Here is an 18,684-nt window from a genome sequence, read left to right on the forward strand (position 1 = left end):
TTGTCTGGAAATGAACTTAAATGGTTTACACCAACATAAATTGTTGGTATCACAAGTGTTTGGTGTGATGATATTGCACAACATCATTTTGCTTTAAAATTATCTTTTGCTTTAGTTTTGAAGGGTGGGCAAGTTGTTCTCTAGAGGGTTATTCTTCAAAAAATGAAGCATATCTATGTCAACCAAGTGATTGTTCAAATTTATGCCATCTAACTTGAGAGAGTTTAAAATGCAAAAAAATAGATTACAGGGTCATGCAAAAGGATGTTTTAAATAACAAAACGTTATTCAGATAATCTACATCGTGGTAGGAAGCAAAGACTATCTTTGCACACATAAGGAATTACCTGAATATGAATTAGGTTTAAGAAAATATTGAAAAGTAAGTGTTAAGCTGATGACAGAATAGAACAATCTTATAAAAATCAAAATTTTTAAGTATATGTCTTTGGAGGACGGCTAAGTGTGAGTGTGCAAACACATGTATATGTAACAGATAGATAAAAATATAAGATGCTTCTTTGAATATACATCTATCTCATGACCATGGAAGCTAGAACCAGTTCTCAGCCAACTTTAAACAATTCTGGCTAAACTTCTACCACTAATTCAATATATGATAAGAGACAAACCATTTAAGCTCTTTTTCTTATTTCTCCATCTAAGAAATGAGGAAAATATATACTTATCTATAACAACGCAGTATTGGAAAAAATATTATGCTTTGAAAGTATAGATAAAAATCAGCAAAAAAGATTAAACCCATATATTCTATAAATTAATCCATAAAATGCATATTAGAATAATTCTCCTTTTATATTTATTAAATTAGATGTTTAAGATCTTTACATTCATCGCCTTGTCAAAGAGATCTTGCAGTATGGATGCAGTGATTATTCAGATTTATTCAGAAAATTATTTCTGTTCACTGGATATACATCTCTTTTTCCTTCCTTTTTTTTTTTTTTCAAGATACATTACAGGTCTTCTATTTTTGTATTTTCTGTAACACCCATCCATATACATTTATAGACATATTGTACTATGCATATGCTAAAAAATAAATACTGAAATATATATTTTAATAGGAGTGATAGTTAAGTCAGTTTATATGGTCCATCTCCCCACAGACAGCAAGATGTTCTTTGAACTTTAGAAACCTGATACATACCCTTCTGACCCAGACTACTGCAGTCATAAAACTCTTCACATCTTAGTGGAGAAGAAACTTTCTTAAATCATATAAAAGACATATTTGTAGCAATAAATGATGAACATTTAATTTCTCTCCCATATACTATTATTCTATGCTAAAATTTCTATGTGAATTTCTTAATAGCTCCCTAGTCTTTATGAACATATTTTCTGCTTATTCATTTTTTCTTATTAAAGATCAAACTATCCAACTCAAAGGGTCATTAAATAGCTTCCTGTCAAAAATGAGAAGAAGTATAAAGTGAGGTCTCAGAGCTGGTTGTTGAGCTGAGTCCTTTTTTATTCAATGTTTTCATTAACAATGACTGAGATCATGGAATAGAGAAGACACTTATAAAGTCTGTAGATGACAATATACTAGAAGCAGTTACAAGCACTTTACAGGAGAGCATTCAAACTCAAAATAATCTTGATAAATCGGAGAAAAGGCCCAAAATCAATAAGACAAAATTCAATACAGGTAAGTGCAAAGTACTAAACTTGGAAAGGAATAATCAAGAGCTCAAAAATTGGGGAAACTGTATAGGCAGCCATAAAGTCTTTTGTGTTACAGAGGACCACAATTGGAAGAGCAGATAACAATGCAATTGCAAAAAGGTCAAATGTCATCCTGAGTTGTTTTATTAGGTACACTTGCCATTCAGGCATAGGAAGCAATGAACCTGCTCCATCAATACTGGTGGGCCTTCAAGAACTGTTCAGCCAATTAAAGAATTAAAGCTAAATCCTACGTGGGAAAGGTTAAAAAAGCTAATTCCCCTACAAGACAAGGGAACTTGATGAGTTCTTTTAGTGGAAGGGACTTCATTTATTTACTTAGTGTGGAAACTAATGTGCTAACGGCCAGAGATTTCAACAGATTAATACAGTCTAGCTACAGCTAAGAGAAAAGACGAGGCAAGACACTGATAAGAATGAGCTGGAGACAAATCAGCAAGTACACACTGCAACAGTCTTTTCATGTTGATCCATAATAATGAAAAGGGGACTACCTACATGGACCAGTTGGTGATTTGGAATATAACCTAGATAAAGAGTCTGAAAATGTAAAATAGACAAAGCAGCATATCAGTGGGGCAAACATGTTAATATGCTTGTACCTTTAAACAGGTTTGAAAATGTGTGCTATTGTATCAAGGGAATGAATTGCACTTGATATTATTGCATAAAATGTACTAGCAAACTAAGCTGCTAATATCTATATAAAAATACAAATTCCTTGTAGTGACATTAATGAAAACACAAACTGCCAGGTGGAAAAGAAAGGTGTCCACTGAGATTGTCCTTCTTGGCCTGAGACAGGCCAAAGTGATAAGACAGCAGATGGGCAACCTGATCTAGCCACAATATTCCAGTGATCCTAAATAGTAAAAAAAAAAACCAAACACATCCTAAGCTTCAGTTGAGGGGTGATGCCTCACGAGTTTTTGATAAGTACATGCAGTGAAGAATGCTGCCCCAGAGAAAGTCCTTTCTGCCTAATCTGCAGCTAGCTGTTCCCAGAAACCTGACCAGCATAGACACTGGTCTGTGTTCCAGCACTGGACATACAGTGATGGTTAAGTACAATGGTGTTGTGAAATGCCTCCCACTCATAACCTGCCATTGGATTCACAGTGAAAAGTACCATCCCTCCTTATATTTTGGGGGTGGAGGATGGTGTCTGGCATAGAAAACCAGTCAAATGTAAGGACTTTGTCTATAGACAAAGACTTTTCAGTGTTTCCCACACTCTGTTCAGTGGTGCCCAGTGACAGGACAAGAGGCAACGGCCACAAAACTGAAACATGGCAAGTTCCTGCTGAATATGAGAAAAAACTTCTTCACTGTGAGGGTGACAGAGCACTGGAACAGGTTGCCCAGGGAGGCTGTGGACTCTCCTGCTTTGGAGATATTCAAAACCTGCCTGTGTGCAATTGTGTGCAGTATGTTCTAGGTGGCCCTGCTTGGCAGAAGGGTTAGACTAGATGACCTCCAGAGGTTCCTTCCAATCTCAACCATTCTGTGATTCTGTAATATGGTGTAGGTAAGTTATACCATTTAAATTTTAAAGTTCTTCAACTTTCTTTAAAACAGATTTGACAACGTATCAGCATTTGTACAAACTATTTGTATAAGGATAGTGCTCCAGAGCTCTAGGTGCAGAACAGGACCCTCCGTGTCAGACTCTAACACAGATGAAACAAAAAGGCAGTCCAAGATTTTATAGTTTAGGTATAAGATGAAGAGACAGATAGGAGAATATAAATTAGACAGTGTCAATCTGGATAACAGGCAGCAGTGTCAGCATATAACTAGTTCAACTATTGCAAACTATTCTGTAGGCATTGCAGCAAAGCAGAATTTAAAGCGAAAATTTTCTTCTCTGATAGTTGCATTGTTGTTTCAAAGTATTTTTTTAGAATAATTCTAAATGTCATGCCAAATGTGAACAGACATGCAAAAACTCTTTTCATCAACTGAATAGGTCATTCATCTCAACTTTATTATCAAGGCATCTTAATAAATCCATAATGATGTTTTGGACTATAGATACTGTCAAAAAAAAGTAACATTTTAATCATGTTAAAACAAGGTTGGTGGCTGGCCTAGAGTACTCCAAGCTGTGTGGGTAACCCAAATAGAATTTTCTGTTCCGATTTGCCAACCTCAGGAAGAGCATACTGATGACATGCTAACAGAAAAACACACAATCAAATTAAGTTTTTAAGCACAACATTTACCTTCCTTTAAAAGGAAAAAGAGAGAGAAACATAGGCTTCTGTTTGTATGTGTGTGGTATGTTAGAAAGGATGCTTGTGGACAAGCATTGATCAGACAGCATTTGGATCCAGCAGGGGCCTTTGCATGCTCGTTGACAAATGTTCCAGCAGTGTGGAAGATCTGAAACCTTTTAAGCTCATACTAATCTGTAAATCTTTTGGGAGGGAACCAGGTATCAGAGTGAGGAGCATACTATACAGATTTTATTTGCTTTTGCTGTAGTTGATGGTGAATGACCCGCAGTCTTTAAGGCCTGAAGGGATCATTAGATCAGCTTTGTATTTAGCCTTGATCCAGCAAATATTATGTAGAAAATGCAAAGTTTTGCAATAGCTCTAGCAAGGCATTTTATTAATGCTTCTATTCATTATCACTAACTCACTCATAGAGTTCTTCCAAGGTGGAATTTCAATTTCTTGATGTTATATTTAGCTTAAATGGTCAGAATGGTAGTCCATGTCTGCCTTAGGGCTCATTGCCACATAGGTGTGGAGAACATTATTAAACAACAGTACTGTGAAGGAAACTACATACTGTTGTGTTTTGCCAGATGCATGAGTGCTGTTACACTTCTGTTCTTTTTACAGTATTTATGGGTTCCTGTTGCTCATCCTGTAATATTTTGTTTAATGATAAATAAACAGTTTTAGGAGGCTATTTCCTATCAGTGATGCAGGAAGCATATTTTTCTTCAGAATGTGTACAGAACTCAACACAGAAGGGTCCTGCTCTATAAATAAGGCTTTTCTGGCATCATTGCAACAGAAATTGCTATTAGGTGTTGTTTATTTTTAACAATTTATGCATAAGATGTCACAAATATGAACCACAGTGGGAAAAAGTTGAGAGAGAAATTAACTGCAGAGTGGCACTGGGGAAGGCTTCAGAGTCATACAGTGCCACAGTGCCATTTCTGAGCTGGACCTCCAAACATATGAGAGCTTTCCAAAAAACCCAGTAACAGGCACTAGTTATCATGGAATGGCCCAGTGGGACCAAAAAATGATGAAGGTTCAGCAGGAGTCAAGCTTTAAACCACAAGCTGTGAGGAGGGCAGTCAGACTGCTTTGCTACCCTCTATCAACTTCATGCAGGGAAGTATTCTCCGGGGAACTCTGAACTCCTGCATCCCCCTCCCCCCCCCCCCCCCCCCCCCCTTTGTCTGGAGCTTGATAGGGAATTGGCATTGACTTTAATGAAGACATATTGCTTTGACATGTCTGTTAGAGCTCAGTGTTTTGCACTATCATTAGTTGTTTCAAATCAAGCCAGACCAGTTTGCAACCTAAAAGCTCCTGTAAAAAGGAAAACTTTCCTTCCACTAATATATGTAAATTCCAGCAATATTTGCCAATTAACCACTGCAGTACTGAGCACATTTCTGTACTTAAATGAAGAGATGGTTTATTACCTTTCTGTAAATGCAGAACAATAAGCCATGAGGCAAGGCTGATATAAATTGAGATGGCTTATAGGCAGTGATTCAAATTTGAGTAGAATATGTGATGTTTCATATTCTTAGCCTAAACACTGTATATTTTGTATAAACACAAGTAGTTATCAAGATCACAAATACAAAGATGTAGAAATCTGTTTTTTAGTACAGGCTGCTTAGAAGGGCCAATTGTAGAGAAAATCCTTACTGTGTTTACATTTCATTTGAAAATACTCCAATTACCAGTATGCTGCAGACATCAACATTTTGCCTCTAACAAAAGGTACTGGGATCAGATCACAACTGTGTACCTCACAGCCTCAACCAGCATTAACAGTAGTAATTCCAGTAACTGCAGAATGAATTAAATAACAAAATATTATTGCCAGACTCTTCAGCAAATCTAAAAGTGAAATAACTAGAAGTCCCAGTATCCAACCTACATGTGTGCATAGTTTCACTGAACTCAGAGTAAATATTTACCTGAATAGGACACATAGCACTTTGAGTCAATCAGAGAAAAAAGGTATTTTTAAACAGTCTACTACACTGCTTTCTGAAAAACATTTATAGACATATTCTTCAGACTACTGTGTATAATTCCAATGGATATTTCAAACATATGGCCAAAAAAATAGATTGGTTAATTACCTCTGATTTTCTTACTTTATTGAGATGAGGTACAGCAGTGAGGTTTTCTCTCATCAGCAATAAGTAGTAGCACAAATTGTTATGAAATATGATGAAACAGCATTATTATTTGTATATGGAATCTAAAAACCACCGCACTATGACCTTAATTGTAATTGGCTTTTTCTTAAAACAGTAGCTAAACCTCACCACTGACAGAAAACCCTTTGATTAATCCTAGTCAGTTCTTAACTACTCAGTAAGCAATGTGTTAGCTAGTAACTCAGCCACATACTTTTCCTCCCACTGTGTGGAGCAAGATAAAGAACCATAGAATATCCTTCAAGGAAGTCTTCAAAAGACGTTTAGATGTAGAGCTTAGGGATATGGTTTAGTGGGGACTGCTAGCGTTAGGTCAGAGGTTGGACTCGATGATCTTGAGGTCTCTTCCAACCTAGAAATTCTGTGATTCTGTGATCCAAGTTGGACTCACGATCCTTGTGGGTCCCGTCCAACTCGTGGCAACACACGGGACCACCCAAAAATCAAATCCTGTGTCTGAGAGCATTGTCCAAATGCTTCTTGAAATCCAGCAGGCTCGGTGCCATGACCACTGCCCTGGGGAGCCTGTCCCAGTGCCCAGCCACTCTCTGGGTGCAGAACCTTTCCCTAACCCCCAGCCTGACCTTCCCCTGTCCCAGCTCCATGCCATGCCCTCAGGTCCTGTCGCGGTCCGCAGAGAGCAGAGCTCAGCGCCTGCCCCTCCGCTCCCCTCATGAGGGACCTGCAGGCTGCCATGAGGCCTCCCCTCTGCTCTGTGCTGAACAAACCAAGGGACCTCAGCTGCTCCTCATACATCTTCCCCTCTAGACTTTTGCCAGCTGTGCAGCCTGCCTTTGGAAGCTCTCTGATAGTTTTATGTGCTCTCAAATAGTTTTATTTGACCATCCCTGGTCAAATTCATTTGATCTAAAGAAGCTCACTTTGTTTCCCAGAGGTTAAAAATCAGAATTCAAAAGAAAATCACAAACATGCCTTTCCTTGTAAGTGTCCATTAAGCACCCATACGCTCACACCAGGTACCAATGCCTTTTTTAGCTCCCAAGAGAGCCACCACAATTGTCACATTTGGTCAAATTATTGTATTAGCTTTGCTTGTATAAGCAAAGCAACTCAAAACACTGTGTCTAGTAGCCATCCATACATTCTTTTTTTTTCTCTGTTCTACCTGATACTTCTAATTCACATTGCAGGTACTTTACAATGGATAGTCTACTTTTCTATTTTGACAGCAAGCTCATTGTTATATAAATGCATATTAGCATTCTGCTACAAATATTCTTGCTTTATTCTGATGAGAATTTTACTATCTTATTCACTAACTTTTACAAAAAGTAAACAGATCCATACAAATCAGATTTGTAGTTATGCAGATGTAATTAAAACTCTCAAGAGAACATGTAAAATAAAAAAGACTTAAGCTTTTACTGTTAAAATTATTCTTAGCCAAAGACAGTACTCACCATTTCATTACTGGAAATGGAAAGGTGACAGGACATTTAACATCTGGGTACTTATTTTCATAGGTCCCGTTCTTTTAGAGGTATTTAGAGTCATTTGGGGGGAACAAAATGGAAGGAAGGAAGCAAGCAAGCAAGGAAGGTGGGCAAGCAGGTAGGCAGGCAACAGTAAGAGTAAAATGAGATAGAAAAAAATTAATTTAAAAATTTGAATCCTTTTTCTCCCTCCATGCTCAGAATAAATAGTCACAAGGCAAGGGTACTTCTCTATTTTAACCTTCCATGGATCAGTAACATGGCCATAAAAGACGCAATGATCACCCAAAAAGATCAATATGGTAATTACTAGATCTCTCTACCACTCTGCCCACACATATATACACAGACACTTATAGTCCCATTCCTGAATAAGCAGTCTGATCATATGGGATGCTCTGTATTTGCACAGGAGATAGCTGCATCAAATCCATATTAAGCAATTCAAAACATTCAGCCAGTTGCAGTGTCTCTCCAAGGCAATTTAGCAAGGTTGTACTCTATTAATAACTTATCTTCAGAAATAATGACGTTTGTATTATAAAATTGAGAAAGAGAGGACACTTTACAGATAAGTGCCATTTATTCAAAATGCTTTCATGTTAGAAATCATTTTATGGGTGCCCTTTAGACATAAGCACATCTTTATGTTTCAGCAGTTATTCATCATTTATACATTCATAATTTGAGAGAGTTTTGAATTTGAAATAAATAAGAAGCCCACGCCCTGCTTCAAATAAGCGAACCAGTCTTGATAACACCTCATACCTAAGAGACACTAAATAAATTAAATAATAAGTGGGGAAGCATAAACCTTTCCTACTCTGTGAACATAGCAAAAAGTAGCAATAGTCTCCCAAATCTAGGATATAAGACAGAAATCTGTCTCGCAGTCACAAAATCTCCTGTTACCATAGTGATGGGGACTGAGCAAATGACTAAAAATACCTGGTCTTATTCACACTGTCTTAGGAATGTGACCTAAATGACATGTAATACATGATTTTCCATGATAAATTAATTGCATTTGCTAGGAGCCAACACTGAGAAGCAGCCTAACGTGCAAGTATGATGTGTGGTCAGACACTCAGAGAGACCGCCTTCCTCTCAAAGATGCAGCTTTAACAGAGAGCTGGCTGGAAGACAACAAAAAAAATCATAGAAAGAACCTGCACGTAGGTCATTAACAAAACAAAAGCACCAATTAAACATGGTTCTCTCTCACTAAAGGACGTTGTACTTTAAAATTATTCTTTCCAAATGCTGGTACATGAAATTAAATGTAGTCTCCAAAGAAGATCACCATCTGCAAGAAGCTGCAGTTGGGATGGATGTTAAACTTAAGAAGACACAGAGGTAATATTAATCTATGCTTAGGCCAGCTTTGGTTCACAGCATCTATGTATGTCAGTACAAAACAAAAGTGTGCTACTGTTGAGGAGAAATGGGAAATGGCATCTCCCACCCCACCCTGTGAGGTGTCCAGTGAGGCTGCCTACATAAGTCTCACCCAGAAGCAGCCATTGCTGCTCTGCTGTAAGAGCAGAGCATTGCAGACACTCCCACTGGCTGCCCTGGGAATGAGAAAAGCCAGAAGGAAGATGAGTCTAGGTTTTTTTGAAGGACTTAACTGATTACAATTTTATTTCTATTTTTAAAGAGCAATGTTTTCTCTCCTATTTACAGTACAGGGTACCTTGATTCATGATGTCTTGTTCTATTTACATTCAACTATGAATGTATTCCTTTGAGAATGTTTTTAAAAGTCAGTTGGGCTGAGATGGAAGGCTAACACCACTGACATTACAAAGTGTGGAATAAGGCTAATATTTTGACTGGAGACACCTGCAAGTGGAAACCTGCTACAAAATTGATCTATGCCCTCTTACTACATTTCAAAACAGTATGGGACTGTAGTCCAGCATTGTTAGACACAGTACAACTCTACAAAATCTACTTTATTTCAAGTATAAAGATAAAATGGTCCATTTTGAAAAAGAACATCAACATCAGGTAGGGTTTGTCTTGACTGTGCTTTTAAGAGTAGTAGCTTCTTTATACAGTGTAAACAAACAACCCAAAGCCTACGACATCTGCAGTATAATTTTTTTGTACCATTGCAAAGCATTTTTAAGAATCAGCTTACCTGGAGAGACCAGCTGGAAGACCCAGTGTATTCCACTGGCAGGTATAAAATATCCACAGTCTCTAAAAAATTCAGACAACTGCTTTCTGTCCATCTTTTTGTCAAGCTCTCTCTTGAAAAACATCGCTTCATAAACTGAAGAAGAGAAGCTTCCATCAGATACACATTTACAGTATGTTACTGGATACTGATTTTTCTAGAAACATTTTCTTTAGAATCAAGTTAATATTCTTGATAAATTATGTATGGAAATGTAGGCCAATAGTAGTTAATAGTACTCTTCTTGACTTGGCAGATGTGCTCAAGACATTGTCCCAAGCAATATCGTAATAGAAGTTTCTATAGATGCCTTACCAAAGCTAATTAGAAAAGAACAAGGACATATATTAGGGGGCTAACAGTCAATTATTTTCTTGACAAATTGTGTATATTAAATAATATAGATCCAGTTAAAGACATTATGTGGTTTCTTTTGCATTGTTCAGGGAGGGAAAAGTACAGATTAAAAACGAAAATCTTTGGTCTTCTTTACTCTAATGTCCACAGAACACTCCAGTTGATCTACCTAGCTTACAGATTTTTTTCAGAATTCGTGCCAGAAATCTTCCTACCTGAGAGACAGTGTAGCTAATTTATTATTTATCACCAGAACCACTAGTTTTCCTGCAAGGGTTAACAGCAATAAATCAAATTACACTCTTTGTTATGCATGAACATCTAGAACATGTCTGTTTCTGTCTTCATCATAGAAGAGCAAATTAATGTCAATTTAACATTTCAGAAAAACAGCATATGCTTTTTAACTCAGACTTTTCACCCTGATTTTTGAAGGCATAAAGACAAAACAACAATACAGGACAATATACTGGGTTGCAACACCCTATCACATCTGCAAACAAAGAAGCTTTGAAAGTATAAGTTGAAGTCTTCCTACTGAAAGCATCAGTGACTCAACCATTGACCAGCATTTCATCACAATATGAAGAGTAGTACAAACTTTTCAGTCACCAGACAGTAATGTTAGGAGCTATTCAGCCTGGGAAAAGGATGCACTTTTTCAGGAGGATATAGGTTATGTTTTATAAGTTAAATAATTTTATTGATATAGTTTTTGTAATGTACAGGGGAAAAAAACTATATATATATACACACATATATAGTTTGTGTGTGTATATATACACACACACATACATATATGTATAGATATACATGTACATATACACGCACATACGTATTTCCTATGTGGTGATAGGAATATAAGACCTGATTACAGAATTTCAGAAGTCAAATCTGAGACTATATCATGAATCTTTGGAAGATTCAAAGACACATTCATTACATGATTTGTATCAATAAAGCGTTTACAGGGAACTCAAAACCTATCCATGGAATATTTTTAAATTAAGTATTAAAATCCTCCTCCTTTAGACCAAAGCATAAAACTTTATGGATGCAGAATTAAAGGACTGAATGGAAATGGGAAACAAGATATAAACAACTAATACATAGCATGCTCAAAAGGTGCAAGAATCAATTAGAACCTGCTTGCAGTGTTTAATGGGTGGTATATTTTCATTTCTCTGGAATGCTAATGCCTATTTAAAGGATAAAAAATAAAGCAGCACATTCCTAAATCTTAGGTAGGAAGATGGTCATCTAAGTCCAACATATTGTATTGCATTTTTGATGCACAGTTGAAAACTCAACCTAATTCTCTTTTTCTCAGCTTTTTCCCCACCAGGAAAGCTATTTTCCACAGTATGCACTCATCTAATCTTAAATATCCTCTATGATGAGGCAGCTACTTCTTACTCTGGAAGAGGAATTTGAAGGGCAATGGATTACATAAAAAGGAAGATTAGATTATATTTTGCAGTTTAAACTGCTTTTTCTTTTCCTTAGTATCTTCCTATAATCCTTAGAGAATAAGAACTACATGAATAGTAATATTCAAAAGGATGCAGAAAGCAGTCAGCGAGCATCTGCAGCTAAGGAACAGGCAGCTTTGGTATTAGTCAACTGTTTCCTTTTCTTGCAACACTTACTCTGCTTACTTATCAGAAGAACCATCAGGAGAAGCAGCTCTCCTGTCTGTGCCTTCTTGATTCAAGCTAGTGACATTCTTGACTTCAAGCTAGTGACATTTATGCTTCTCCTGACCATTGCAGTTCATCCTATTGTAAGAGCATGTCTGAGTTTTCCACCATGCAGCTGAACCACACTGAACCATGTAGTAGAGAGCCCCGAACCATGCTCTCTACCACACTTGCTTGACTGTACAGTCAGCCATCAAAAAACAAAAGCAAGTGTAAAAACTAGTTTCATGAATAAAATTTCTAATACATGGATCGCTCACAAAATCTGCAAAGGGATCTTCTTTTAAGAGGCTTTCTAAACATACAAATGACTTATTTCTTTGTGGGAGATGTGAGCGCTATCCTTTTTTTTTTTTTTTTTTTTTTTGAGGGGGGGAGGAATTGTTTAAAAAAAGAACAATAATACTAGATAAAAAAAATCACTGCCATAATGACTGAAAAGGATAAAGTGTTAAGGTAATTACGATGATACTTAGTTTTGCACTTCCTTATCTACCATTTCATTAGACTCCTCCTTCCTGACTTTTCATGACACTTAATAGTCAAGCACCCACAACATGATGACACAATCACAATGTGCAGCACACAAGAGTTAAAACAGTTAATGATAACAGTTAATAATTACTTTCTTTATCAAGTGACCAGAAGAATCTTTTTATTCATACTAAATCCAACAATTGGTACAACACTGTAGAACTGCAGTTGCACATATGGAGACATCAAATCTGCCTTGCACCAGAAGTCATTTTAAAATAACTGTGTTGCAGACTTGGAATATTACTTAGTAGACAAACCACTGAAATTAAAACAGAAGAAATTGCGTACAAAAATGGCATGACTTACATTTTTTCTTGTCCATCCACTCCTCTAATTCAAAATAATGAAGTGGTGTAGACAGATCCAAAACACCAGCTCGATGTTTAATGCGTGCCATCATTTTACGATAGTACCTTACAACTGCTAGTAAGGATGGCCCATGACTTGCTGACTGTAATTACAGATATATTTCACTTTTATTACTGTAAGAAACAAGTGAAAGGTGACTAAAAAACAGATGAGGAGTTAGAACTGAAAGGTATTCAGTGTATGAGAAAATCTTAAATAAAAGCAAGAATAAATTGCATCGCTGTAAACATAAGTGGACAGATATGTAAAAACAACTACTCCATAGTTTTGATAAGGGATGATTCTTTCCAGAGATGACTAGATAAAACTATTGGATAGAACTATTTTTAGATAAACACATTTTATTCCAAATTACAGAAGTAGATCACAAATTGTATGAGATGGAAAATACTATCTGCACACAATCAGAATCTGGGAGGAAAGACAAGATTTTGTATCTCAGTAGAGGAAAAGTGGAATAGTGAAACTTGGCAAGGTGAGAAACTTTGTGTTCAACATCCATTTTTTGATTAAAAGTATGTCATGGGAGGAAAATTATATATTTGTTTCCTACAGCCCAGGAGTAGATATCAAGAAATGCAGTTTCACCTCATCATTAATCTCCCTCTCTTCCAATATATAAAGTGAAGGAATATTTTTAAAGGTTGATGATTACCAAATAATATGACCTGATTTTTACTACCCTATTTTAGGATTCTGGAAAACTAATAAAAAAGATAGTTTAATGGATGTCTCAGTTCCTATTTGACCCACTTATTTGAATTAGTTACAAGTTTTCTTAGGGTTTACTCCTTAGATAGAAGGCTTAGAAATCACTAAAAAATGATATCTTAACTGAAGTTATGCAGCCTCCATTAGCAGCCAGCCTTCAATATTTATAAGCTCTTTTAAGTTGGTATAAACTCCGAGATTGAAAGCAGAAGTGCGTATTATAGCATTTTGGTATACCATTTCTTAGAAACTGGCATTTCATTTAGCAACATGAGATGACAAATATGAAAAACAGTATTTATACTATAGAATCCATGTTGTGTTTTTTGTTTTTTGTTTTTTTCTTTTCTTCAGTAACTTAAGCTTAAAAGAGAGTGGGAGAAGGGTGCAATAAGCAGTCTGTTAGCTAAAGCCTGTTTCTCTACCTCATCTGCAGGCCCCAGAATTAACAATACAATATGCATATACACCAAGACTATTAAAAGGTAAAGGGATCACACATCGCAAAGGACATTCTTTTCTAAAAATGAGAGCCTTCCTACAATTAAGTGATGGAAACAGGTCCCAGCAGAGCAGTATCATTGAATTGTCTCTGACCTTGAAGGTGCACTACAGAGATGGCATACGGACTAGCTCAGCATGTGTTTTGTTTTGTTTTGTTTTCCACAGCTAAATATTAATAATCAAGAAATCTTACACTACTAAAATGCAAGCGGTATGTGGATTAAACAACCAAGACATTACCTTAATTTTTAGCCTCTTGAATGCCCTGCGTACAAGCCACCCTCTCACATATCTCTGAATGCAAATGACTGCTTTAAGTACTTCTCTGCTGCCAGGATCCTTTGTACAATCACAAAAAGCTCCAAAGTCTTCCAGGTGAGTTACATTTTTCTTTTCCTTCATGTGGGTTTGAAGAGAAAGGCGTTTGTCACTAGAAATTAAAGTACAGAATATTTGTTTTTCAGTTTCATAGAGAAATGCTTGAACTATGAATCAAAATGTTAGTAGACAAATTGTAATTTTCACCTAAAATAAGTACAGAATCATGTAGAATCATTTCACTTACAGGAACAGCTTGAAAAGATTGAAAAGGAACTGCTGGTCATTTACTAACTACATTTACAGAATTAGCATCCAAATCTGCTTGACAAATGTTTTGTACAGATGTGTAGATCTCCACAATTCCCATGACTTTCTAAACTATAAGGATTAAGCTATTATTTTAAATAATATTATCTTAATATTTTGGATTCCCAACCAACCATATAGCTTATTTTTTTATGTCTACTTTGACTTTTACAGAAAGGAGGATGTAAAAAGTCATACTGACTGTGAAAAACATTTTTTTAAGTAATGAATTTGTCAGACTAAAAAATGACTTATGTTATATGTATACATGTTTCTTACCATTGAGATAATATCTAGTAGATAGGCACACTGAAACCTTTAAATGTGTCTTCTATATTAATTTCCAATTAAAAACAAACAAAAAATAAATTTTACAAGAACAGATAAATGTGTTTAAGTCAATCCTTTTTAAAAGAACATACCTAGACAGGCTGTATTGGAGATTTTCCATTCAAAACAGGAGAGTAGAAACAGCAGAAAAGCCAAGATATCCAATAATATGAATTGTAGAGGTATTTACTACAGTAAAATTAATAATTTTAAAACAATAAAATCTCTCAATTTTGTCTTGATAAAGAACAAGGAATTCTCCAATGTCTCACCTCTACAGTTCTCCTACTTGACTATGTCCAATGGAATGGTCAAAACAATTCGTGGTGGTTAATCAAGTCATTAGATTTTGCATTCCAAGCTGTGTAACTGGCAGAAATGTAAACTAAAATATAGCTGAAGAATTTATTATATACCACATCTAGAGGTTTTTTGTTTTGTTTTGTTTTGTTTTTTGTTTTTTGTTTTTTTTTTCTGAAGGTGCAATTATGAATAGAAATAGTCATTTTATAGTTAAGGTCATAAGTAACTATGTGCTGTAGAGTCAGTTGCAATTTTACTTACTACATCCAGATTGTGCTAAGACTAAACCAATCTGCTTCAAATATCATTTGAGAGAAAAACGTTTTTTGATGTCTGGTCTTAATTAAGCAAGGTGCTAGTCAGATAAAAATGCGTGAGAAATGGAGATCAGAGCATTTCTCAAAAAACTTGTATTTTCCTTTTTTTTCTTTTGTCTTGGTTTCATTATTTTGAGGTTATGATCAGTTGTTTTGGAACTAACAATGAATTCTAAACTGGTTATTTTCTGGTATTCTGTAGTATTTTCTCCTTCTAGCCAAGAGCCTGCAGGATTTCTCATCAGACCATCTTCTTATAATTAAAAAATATCATTTGCACTTATTCATCATTCCAGATTGTGCCACAAAGACAAATCTGTCCCATCGATCTTGATCTCTCTACTGGCTAAAAAAACTTTCAGGTATTTCATATGACTTCTCAGTTTGGGACCACAATCTCACCTCTCACTTATAACATTATACAACCTCCAAATCTTCTGCACTAAAGAAAGAATTCACCCCTCTACTGGCTTAATTCTGCTCCATTCCAGCAAAGGTTATTCATTCATTTTTCTCCTCGGAGATTCTATCAGAGAACAGCGTTTTAATTTGCTGTTACGGTTTCAAAGAAATTACAGTTTCCTTAGTTGCAGGGATGCCTTGAGTGAACTCGCCTCCAGAGCCATTTCTAGACAGGTCTAGCCAGTTTGCAGGTGATGACTATCTACTCTGAAACACCTGAATATGCTGAGCATGAGGCTATCCAAAGGTTACAGTACTGGGCTGATGAGATCCACTGTCTTCAAAGACCATGGAATATCATTATGTTGGATGGACAAGAAGAGAACTACCTGACTTATGAGAAACATGGGCATATAGAATGTACACACTACTTCTATTGCTCCTTTTCTCCAAAAGTTGAGAAAAAGATTATCAGAGGCAATTATGAAAGTGAGACAGCAGGTCCCTTTGTGTTACCTTACAGGAAGAAAGATTTGAAAAGTTTTCTTAACATTGTCTTCAAATTTGTTAGTATTCTAGATATAGTTTGACTTTCCAAGGAAGACCCCCAAATCACTGCATCAATTGAGATGGAGAGGTAGGTTGTTTGTGAAAGACAGGGCACTCGGGTGAAAGGAAAATTTTCCTAAAACCAGCAAGTTTTGAATTACTTCTTTTTTATGAAAACATGTTTCAGAACAATTCTGAGTTTGCAACCACTTACATTCTTTTTTAGAGCCAGGATAACAAAAATTATACGGAAGATATGGACAAGTGCTTCTTTGAAATATTGAGTGTACAATCAAATCCTCACTTAGGTACAGCAGCTGTCTGCACTACAGATGTCTTTGTAAAATCAAATTCATGCCATAGATCTGATGGCAATGCATTGAATGGCTCTTCCTACTGAATTATGCATGTGGCAATTTTTCTATAATCTCGCAATTTAATTTCATGCAATTTAGATATGCTGATTAATACTGCAGTGTAAAGATATATTTAATATGATCTGGCACTGGTGGATAAATAATGTCTTATATCAGTACTTTGGGCCGTTCTTAAAGATTAACTTCTTTTAATGTTGTGTTCAAGTTACACTGTCCTTTCTCTAATACACCACAAAAAAAAAACAAAAACACGTACTAAACTACCTCTTGCTTAATGTGATTTCTATCAGTTGCGCTACCTTTAAACAAGATGTTTTAACAGAAGAAAATAGCTAGACAGAAAAAAGTGTGTGTTTTTTTTTTTTTTTTGAATATTTAGAACATAACAGAGCAGAACAAATACCAGACATAATGTTTGAAAAGGAATTTCTATCAAACCATCAGTTTATCTGCATTAATATATATTCCATCACTTATAAATTGCATTTCAGATATTGTTACTAATTAGTTTTGGCTGATATTGGAGTATTTTGTATGCCCCATTTATAAAAGCTGTTTGCCCATCTGTTAATAGGTTGGAAGTGATTAAAGGACACTTATTTTGGCTGTTGCAAAGGCCAAATCATATTAAAGCTGCAAATATGTGACAAAATCAGCTAAAGGTTTGCCAAGTTCAGGACCTGATTTTCCTAAAGACTTGTGGTGTCTGCTTCCTTTCCTTCCTGCATAAAACTTTTATACATTTTCAGTATATAAAAGCAAAAAATTCAGCCTAGTAACGATAGGCCACACCTGTTATCTATTTATTTAAACAGAGGTTTTAATAAACTTTAAATGTTTGCAGAGGTTTTTTGTTTGTTGTTGTTTTTTAATCTGTGGCTAAAAACAATAAAAAAGAACATTTCTGCTGTTTGTATATTAACCCTGAAGCATTGCTTCTGAGATCTTAAATAAAACGTGTCTTAAAAGAGTACTCAGTATCATAATATTTTAATATCTATGCCTTCTCTTCCTGCCTATTTTTTCATCAGTTTGCATAAAAGAGCAGAAAAAGAAGAAATAGGTCAATATGGGAAATATCAGGAGGAAAAAGAGAAGAAAAAAAGAGGGTAAAGTATTGGATGAGAAGTACTGTCATGGAGAGTGAGCTGGAAATAACAGAAAACCAAAAACTCTAATAGCAAGAGATTTGTGTGTGCCATTATTGTGAGATAACTCAAGCCTTCAGTTCAATCTAGGGAATAGTATTTCAGTCATATATTTAACTTAAATGAAGGTCTGAATAAACCTCGTACAAAGAGCTGGAATGACTCCTGTATACTATTTACATCCTACAGCCTACCTGAAGGTAAATCTCACGTCTTAGATTATATCCTGCCCTTTCTCCACATAATAACTCAATGCTTTACCGTGTTAGGGTAGAACCCAAGCTGACCCTTATTCCAGAAGAAATGTAACAATGGAGATGTGAAAAAAGTTTTCAACCAGATATTCTAACACTGCTTGGTCTGAAACCCCCTGAATAACTTTTTCCTTAATTGGATTTCAAATGTAATATCAAAGGGAAAAGAGCAGTAACTAACCCTAGACTTCTTTGCTTCATCTGCAAATTTAATTTTATAAATGAGCAACATAAAGTGCTACCGACATACATTAAAGACATACCACCTGCTTTGTACTTCTCTAATGGAAAATCTGTCAAGCACTTTCTTTAATGATTATATGTCTTAAAATTCAACAAATGAAAGGATTATCACTGAAATCATATTAATCTGCAAAGGATTAACAGCCTACTGTTGAAAGACTTCATGAACTGC

The 18,684-nt window shown here is 35.7% G+C and overlaps 1 protein-coding gene across 1 annotated transcript in view; it reads right to left on the reverse strand.

The window, feature by feature from the left end:
• IQCM (IQ motif containing M) overlaps positions 1-18,684 on the reverse strand; it is a gene marked incomplete at its 5' end in the record, with an annotated part of 167,004 nt that overhangs the window by 50,025 nt on the left and 98,295 nt on the right. Inside the window, 3 exon segments of the mRNA XM_084517973.1 lie at positions 9,746-9,880; positions 12,685-12,829; positions 14,203-14,392. Of these exon segments, the coding sequence (XP_084374099.1) occupies positions 9,746-9,880; positions 12,685-12,829; positions 14,203-14,392 (470 nt within the window).

Source organism: Aythya ferina (assembly GCF_964211825.1).
Source record: "Aythya ferina genome assembly, chromosome: 4".
NCBI lineage: Eukaryota > Metazoa > Chordata > Aves > Anseriformes > Anatidae > Aythya > Aythya ferina.